Source organism: Athene cunicularia (genome assembly GCF_003259725.1).
Source record: "Athene cunicularia isolate RWA chromosome 23 unlocalized genomic scaffold, athCun1 chr23_part1, whole genome shotgun sequence".
Lineage (NCBI taxonomy): Eukaryota > Metazoa > Chordata > Aves > Strigiformes > Strigidae > Athene > Athene cunicularia.
In genome coordinates, this window is record NW_020799130.1 from 4,649,145 (window position 1) to 4,657,283 (window position 8,139).

The 8,139-nt window shown below is 54.3% G+C and overlaps 1 protein-coding gene across 1 annotated transcript; it reads left to right on the plus strand.

The window, feature by feature from the left end:
- Positions 1-394: 394 nt before the first annotated feature.
- SERINC2 (serine incorporator 2) lies at positions 395-7,905 on the plus strand. The gene is made up of 10 exons (XM_026863316.1): positions 395-413; positions 3,969-4,130; positions 4,646-4,833; positions 5,138-5,217; positions 5,355-5,492; positions 5,617-5,786; positions 5,876-5,966; positions 6,102-6,237; positions 6,612-6,824; positions 7,124-7,905. Exons 2-10 carry the CDS (start codon positions 4,095-4,097, stop codon positions 7,260-7,262), a joined length of 1,191 nt encoding a protein of 396 aa, XP_026719117.1. The 5' UTR covers positions 395-413; positions 3,969-4,094; the 3' UTR covers positions 7,263-7,905.
- The last annotated feature ends 234 nt before the right edge of the window (positions 7,906-8,139 follow it).

An 8,139-nucleotide genomic window follows, 5' to 3' on the forward strand; every position in this document is an offset into this window, starting at 1 on the left:
CAAGATGTCTTGGTGGGGTGGGGTAGTGGGTCTGGCGGTGTTGGGGTGAGGTAGTCGATCTGGTGTTGTTGGGGGGGGTAGTGGGTCTGACGGTGTTGGGGTGGGGTAGTCGCATGTCCCTGTGTTGGACTGGCTGCACAGTCCTTGTCCAGCTCCAGCCGCACTCTCCCAGTCCCCAGGCAGGGCAGGCACAGCAGCCCTTACGTGCAAGTCGCGCTGGAGGTGAGCTGGATTTCATGAGGAAGTCGGTAGTGAAAATGGAGAGATTAATCTTTCATCTGCAGCAGCTGAAAACCGACCCTTCCTTGTTAATCCACCGCTCTTGTGCTGCAGCCACTTCCCTTGGTTGGCTTTTTCCATCCTGCTGCTTGGCTGTTGGCCACATTCACACTTAGGAGCATCTTTGGAAGGAGGTGTGCCGGAGTGTGTCCAACGCTGCCTTAACGTGGGAGGATTCTCCTTGCTCTTAACCCATTTGCTTTTCACAGAAAAAGAGTGAATTCAGAGGTGCTGGGGCAGCAGGTCAGGTTAGCGGATGGCACAAGGGATCTGCTTCCTTTGCAAAGGTGCTTAGAGGGGGACACTCAAGAAGGGCACCAGGACCTGTGAAAAAAGGCTCCTGGTGACATGGGACTCTCACATTACAGCTGCACAAAGCAGGGCAGTGGGGCAGGGCTGCCGTGCCCTGTTACCTCAGCAGGTGCCTTCTCCTGGTTGCAAGAGGCTGTAAAACCTGAGATACAGCCACGGAGTTTGGCCATGTGAGAGTGTCCTTGAAAATAAACCTCCTGCAGGCTCCAGGGATGCTGCGGGCTCCCCGAAACCTCATATTAGAAACTACCTCATCTGCCTGCAGCTTTCCCAGAGGTCAGCCGTGGGTCTGGAGACTGCAGGTGGAGCAGGGGGTCCCCTTCAGCCCTGCTCCAGCACAGCCTGTGCGCACACTTTGACCCCCTCCACCCGCACCCACCCTGAGGAAGATGGGGTACCCGAGGCTGTGCCTCCTGCCAGTCCTCAGTGCTGCTTGGACGTGGGGCTGAACCCCCAGATCCAACAGCAGATTCACAGAATCATCTGGGTTGGAAAAGCCCTTGAAGCTCCTCCAGTCCAACCATGACCCTCACACTGACCGTTCCCAACTCCCCCAGATCCCTCAGCTCCCAAACAACAACAAACCTCATGACTTTCCAGGCCAGTTTCAGTGATTTCGGGACTGGTGCTTTTTGTTTCAGCTGGCACTGAAAGGAGAGGAGCTGGAGGTATCAGTGTGCTTCGAGTTAAGGGTACACTAAGGTGCTTTGCTAAATCAGGTCAAATGCAGTAATTCTGCATTAAAAGGGATTTTTGTTTTCGAATTTTTTTTTTTCCTCTTTTAATTTGAAGGGGAAATACAGTAATGCTGGCAGGTTTAAATGCATTCTTGTGCAAGTGGTACATTTAATGAGCCTGAAAGGAAGCAATCTCTAATTGAAGGCCATTTTTTTCCTGCTTTCGAGTTGAAAACATGAAGTGACGTCCCTTAGGCAGCTCCTGGAGAGGCAGGATGCGGGTCCCCATGGGATGTGGGGGCTTTCTCACCCATTCCAGCTCCCATGGATACCGTCAGCACAACGCAGCCTCTGGTGGGGCTGGGATGTGTGTAAGGAGGAATAAATCAGGAGGTGGTTTGTCTCAAATAATGCTGTGCTTATGTTTAAAAAAAGAAATTCAAAGTCACCTCTAGTGATTTGGGGTCATTAAAGTCATCACTCATGAGCACCCCTGATGGGGGAGCTGCAGGTTTGATGTCCTTCTCACACAGCAGCTCGACATCTGGTTTTCTTTTCTGCCACGTCCATTTTTCACACTAGTTTTAGCAATGAGAAATGTATATTTGAGTTGATACTGAGCAATATTTAATTAAATTGATTGCTGGGCATAATTAGGAAGTACATAGACATAATAAACACACACCACATTTGCATCCCTTAGTAGTGGGAGAGAGCTGAACCCTTCCCCTGCTTGCAAGTACATCTGGCCGGCTGATGTGTCTCAAGTGCAGGAGAGGAAGAGTTGTTCAAAGGGAAGAAATGAAGTATGGAAAGCAAAATAAATCAATTAAGTTGTCTTGTAAATAGAGGGAAAGTAGTTCGCTGAGGACCAGATTCCTAGGAAGAAGCTGGCTCTGAAAAAGGAGTTAAAAATGCCCAGTGTTGCAGATTTCGAAATAAGTGGATCTGGGAATGCGTTTTAGATAGAGAAAAATATTTGGAAAGCAAAGCAGGAGTATTTTAAACAAACTCCAGATATTTAATTCTGGTTGATCTCTGCTTGGGGATTTCTCATTGCTCCCTGGGCCTGTGCGTGAGACGGGGGAGGCTGTGGGCTTGTGATGGCTTCAGTGAGGCATTTAAAAAAAAAAGGAAATAGCCTGAAGTTTCCCTATTTTAGAGGACTTGGGGTGTATTTTGCTGTTGCATTGCTTGGGCTGTCTGTCTCTGCTGTTCCTGCTCACACCATGGGGAGTAGAGCAGAGTTGGGAATTTAGTTTTGATTTAGTTTTGGGGTCCTTTGAGGTTTTATTTAGCACTTTAAGCCGTCTGTTTGTTTACGTGGGGTCAAGGCTAGCTCCTGGTTCAGAGCCAGGAGGGCACCTGCTTTGCCTTGTTGTGAAATGTCAGTTTTACTTCCCCAACCAACCCTGCTAGTTCCTGAATGCAGCATCTTCAGTGCAAACCTGAGAGACACCTTATTCGCTTATTTTTTCCCCAAATATTTAATATGGGACCTTCTGCTTGCAGGACATAGTGGATTAGTGACCCAGCAGTGACAGACTATCCCACAACGCTTCTTCCATTCTCTTGCCTGAAAATTTATTCTCCAACTTCACCCTCTTTTGGGAAAATAGGGGGTTTAGGATGTGGGAGCGAGCTGGGAGATCCTGGGGCTGGTGTGGGTGATTAAGAGGATGAAAATCTTCCCCCATCCAGATGAAGGATGCCACAGCCAGGGCATCACGCATTCCTGCCCCATCAAAACCCCTGCAGCTGTTCTTCCTCTAAAACAAATGATTGGGGCACTCCCACACTTTGTGGGTATTAAATAGGTGCGTGAATATCCAAACTGTTGGACAAATTGGTGAGAACAGTGTGTACCAGAGCAGCAAAACTCAGCCCAGCCTGACTGGTGGGATGCAAACAGCATCTCCTGATGCTCCTCCAGTGATGGCTTTTATAGTTTAATAAAAATTTCCTTTCTCTCCCTGCAGACCTTACAAGCCCTGTGCAGGACACACACACACACCCCCACACACCCCCATGTTTAGCTAGGCAGTGAGGCTGGGTTTTGTTAAGCTAGGCTTTCCCTGCTCTTACATCCAGCTCTGGCACGGCAGTGGGAGTCCCTGGAGTGAGGGTGCACCCGGCAGTGCTGCTGATGCTGGAATGGTGGATTTGGGAATCCAGGACCCACTGCAGACTCCCAGGGATGCTGTGCCTCAGTTTCCCCACCTGGAAAATGGCCTTTGGGGAGGGGAAGGGATGGCAGAACAAACTAATTTCCCCATGATGCCTATATCTGTATTTTTCCCATCCTGTATTAGATTGAAAAGGCAGCCTTAAATTATTTTACAAGCTCTTTTTAATTTTTTTTTTCTGTAAAGAAAAGACCCTTTTTTTGCATGCAATTTCTGGGAAGCAAAAAAGAAGATGAGGTAGTCTCTATTGGCATCATTTTCCAAGTTGGTTGGTTACTGCAGTGAGCCTGTTCCCGTGGTTGTTCTGTTTTTCAGCAACTTTCTGAGGGGACTTGGGGCCGTTTCCACAAGGTCCCGCAGGGTGCAGGTTGTGATGCTGGCTGGCGAGAAGCTCTAAGCAAAGCCCCTGGCCCAGCAGTGTGGATTCCTGGGCAGATCTTACTCCTGGTTCGACCTAGGCACATGTTTTGGGTCCAATTTCGAGCCCTCTGACACAGGGATGCTCTCGTTACAGGTGTCCTGTCTCTGCGGCTCTGCACCATGCCTGCTCTGTGCCTGCTGCCCCTCGGCAAAGAACTCCACCATCTCCCGCCTCCTCTTCACCTTCTTCCTCTTCCTCGGCACCCTTGTGTCCATCATTATGATAATCCCTGGTGTGGAGAAGGAGCTGCACAAGGTAAATAACTCCCAGAGGTCGCTGGGCCTGGTCACTGTGGGGAAGAGGTTTAGCTCACGGTGGATACGTGAGGGTGAATCAGAAAGTGAATTTTTGGGGCATGATGTTGATCCTGTTCCTTTTTTTTTTTCCAAGCATTTCACTAGGAGAGGGTATTATTAAGCCCAGTTTTCCACAGAGGGGAAAATGCAGTGGGATGATTTCATGCATTATCTAGTTTTTCTAGATGTCTCCCAGGAAAGTTTTCTACATTCCATTTTTGGGGTTAAATTGGCCAAGTGATCCCATTTTTGTGGAGGTGGGACTTGAGATTCAGGGAGCTGAGGTCTGCCAGCTGAGCTAATGGGAATTTTGGGAAATGCTGGTTTCATCCCAGCTTTCCTCTGACCTGCAGGGTGGCTTTAGCTGTGTCACCCCATGGCTGTCCCCAAGCAGGCTAAGCTCTTTGGTGACACCAGGGATCATGGTGGGTGGGGGATGCTGGGGTGATGCTCACCCTCCCATCACCTTTGCAGCTCCCTGGCTTCTGTGAGGGAAGTGGGTCAGTCCTGGGGGTCCAGACCCACGTTGACTGCAGCAGCTTCCTGGGCCACAAAGCCGTGTACCGCATGGGCTTTTCCATGGCCGCCTTCTTCTTCCTCTTCGCTGCAATCATGGTGTGTGTGCGCAGCAGCAAGGACCCGCGAGCCGCTGTGCAGAACGGGTGAGTGATTGTCCTGGAGGGAGGATGCCGGTGTGGGGGCAGACCCCCCCTTCACAGAATCACGTAATCACTCAGGTTGGAAAAGCCCCTTGGGATCATCGAGTCCAACCCTCAGCCTGACTCTACAAAGTTCTCCCCGACCCCACATCCTCCAACAGCTCATCCAAACGACCCTTAAACACATCCAGGGGTGGGGACTCCCCCCTTCCCTGGGCAGCCTGTTCCACTCTCTGACCACTCTGTCTGTGAAAAATTCCTGGCTGGGTTCCTGCTTGCAGACCATGCCTCCTCTCTCCTCCCACAGCTTCTGGTTCTTCAAGTTCCTGGTGCTGGTGGGGATCACAGTGGGGGCTTTCTACATCCCCGATGGTGCCTTCACCTCAGGTGAGGAGCTGCCCCTGCTCTCCTCTGCATCTCTGGGTTAACCCTCAGCACAGGATTAAACTCAGGGCTGGGGTTGGCATCCCCATTGCCGAATTCCATTATACCTGCTTTTAACTGTTGTTTCTCTCCCCCTCAAGTCTGGTTTTACTTTGGTGTGGTCGGCTCCTTCCTCTTCATCCTCATCCAGCTCGTTCTCCTCATCGACTTTGCCCACTCCTGGAGCCAGCTGTGGCTGCGCAATGCGGGCGAGAGCAATGCCAAGGGCTGGTATGCAGGTCGGTGTGGCTGGCACCACAGAGGGTCTAGGGAGGGGAAGCTCATCCTGGGGGTGGCTGACACTGAGCTGCTGGGGACTGGAGACTCTACTCCAGCCTCTTTTCTTTCTGCTTCCTCCCTCAGCCCTTTGCATCATCACCTTCATCTTCTACGCCACCTCCATTGCAGCCATAGTGCTGCTCTACGTATACTACACCAAGCCTGAGGGCTGTACGGAGGGCAAGGTCCTCATCAGCATCAACCTCATCCTCTGCCTCGTTGTCTCTGCTGTGTCCATACTGCCCAAGATCCAGGTGAGGCGGTGGGGGGCGCCCGTGAGGCTGGTGGCCATGTCCCCGTGGGGTACAGGACCAGCCCTGAGTGCCCGCCGTTGTGTTTGCAGGAAGCTCAGCCGCACTCGGGGCTGCTGCAGGCGTCCCTCATCACCCTCTACACCATTTACGTCACCTGGTCCGCCCTGGCCAACGTGCCAAGTAAGCAGGATGTGACCTCGGGTTCGGGAGGGCGGTGTATGGGGCAGGAGCACACACTGGGATGGGTGTTTTGCACCCCCTGGCTCTCTGGGGGGGGCTGGGGAAAGGTGCTGAACCCCCTGTGTGTGTCCCCAGTCCAGACCTGTAACCCCACGCTGCTGGTGAGGAACAGCACTGGCTCAGCGATGGCCACCCAGCCACTGACAACCTGGTGGGACGCCCCGAGCATTGTGGGGTTGATAATCTTCATCCTCTGCACCCTCTTCATCAGGTGAGGACTTGGCTTCTGTTCCCGGGGACTGCAGTGTCCCTCTGCCTGCCTGGAGCACAGAGGCATCGGAGACTTTTAGGGAAAGGCGATGCTGGAGGGGAGGTCGCAGCTTGGTCCAGGGTTTTTGTCACTAGGTGCCTCTTGCAAAGCCATCCTGGTCCCCAGGGACACAGGCAGGCACCCCTCAGGGGTTGTGGGTGCAGCTGTTGGGGTTTCTGCACAAGCTGCGTCCCCCAGACCGCCCTGCCTGTCCCGGGGACAGCCCCGCGGAGCATCCCAAGGTGGGTGGGCTTGGGAGGGCTGAGCTCGGGCTGGGGGGCAGCCGAGGAGGCAGCGTGCAGGCAGCCCTGAGCCTGCCGTCCCTCTGCCCGCAGCGTCCGCTCCTCGGACCACCCGCAGGTCAACAAGCTGATGCTGACGGAGGAGAGCGCGGCCGGGGCGGGCGGCGAGGCGGCGGCCGTGGAGAGCGGGCTGCACCGTGCCTACGACAATGAACAGGACGGCGTCTCCTACAACTACACCTTCTTCCACCTCTGCCTCCTCCTCGCTGCCCTCTACATCATGATGACCCTCACCAACTGGTACAGGTGGGCAGAGCTCCCGCGGGGCCCCGGGATCCCTTGGGACGTGGCGGGGAGCAGGCACCCAGCCCCTGGGGTGCTGTAAGCTGCAGTGGTGGGGTCACGTCCCCTGGGCCAGCTGTGGGAAGCCGCCTGGCTCCGAGCATGGGGCAACTCCACGCTCTCCTCCATGCTCTTTGCGTTGCACCCGTGGCTTGGTGCTTGCAGCCTCCGTCCCTCCCAGCACAGCCGCAGGGGTGATCAGGGGGATGGCACCCCTGGCGCAGCGCAGTGATGGGTGCCACCCCCTTGTTTGCTCTCTCAAGGCCGGACGAGAGCTTGCAGGTGCTGAGGAGCCCCTGGACGGCCGTGTGGGTGAAGATCTGCTCCAGCTGGGCCGGGCTCCTGCTCTACATCTGGACCTTGGTGGCTCCGCTGGTGCTGCCGGATCGGGACTTCAGCTAAGGTGGCCCCGGGCATCCTGCTGCCGGGTTGGAGCCATCGTGGCCTTGGCCCTTGAGCCTGGGGACAGCCCCAGCTCTGCCTTAGTCTGGGGCTCTGCAAGCAGGAGCAGCTCTGCTGGGTTGTGCCTTCTTGTAGGTCTTCTGTTGTAATTTGAAAGGCATGAAGTGCCAAGTAGGGAAAATCAGGAAGGGCTGATAAAAACTTCAGGATGTTTTTAAAGCTCTTACCATCTCCATGTTTTTCTAGTGCCTTTGGTGGTGCCTCCACACTCTCCTCTTCTAGCGGAGACCACCGCCGTGCCGTGGGAGGGTTTGGTTTTCACCAGCTGCTGTCATTGTGTCACTTGGTGCCCTGGGACCATGGTGCCTTTTGGAGGGGCTCTGGGGACTGGCCATGTACCAGATCTGGCTGGTACCTCCCCAAACAACCTGAAGGAAAATGAATCTTAGGGATTTGTGGCTCGAGGCAGTTGTTCCACTGCATGCCCCAGCTTTGGCAGTGGCCTGGGCTCCTCGAGGGCTCTCCTGCCCAGCCATCCCTGGGGGAGGACAGGTCCCTGGTCCTCGCTGGAGTACAGGTCAAGTTTCCTGCAGGCTGTGCTGGCTTGGCCCCAGCACCTTGTCTTGTTAATAAAGTCTCATTTGGAATAAAACTGGCAGGTTTGTCCTTCTGGGCTCTTTGCTGATGCATGAGCTGGGTGTGTGGGAGATGGAGGAAGGGGGATGTATTCAACACACCTGACCTTGGGGTGAGGGCCTGGGTGGGTGCAGGCAAGGGTGGCAGCTGGGAGCCCTGGGCCCCGTTACTGACCTGTGACAGCTCCAGAGTCGCTGCTGGAGGAGGCCACGTTGCTTGCAGTGCAGGGGGGGTGGGGGGG

Bases quoted from the DNA above. Each gene is read 5' to 3' on its own strand.
- SERINC2 (XM_026863316.1), top strand. From the start codon at position 4,095: ATGATAATCCCTGGTGTGGAGAAGGAGCTGCACAAG. The intron at 5,218-5,354 runs GTGAGGAGCTGC...CTCCCCCTCAAG, and splicing joins CGATGGTGCCTTCACCTCAG to TCTGGTTTTACTTTGGTGTG. The intron at 5,967-6,101 runs GTAAGCAGGATG...GTGTGTCCCCAG, and splicing joins CGCCCTGGCCAACGTGCCAA to TCCAGACCTGTAACCCCACG.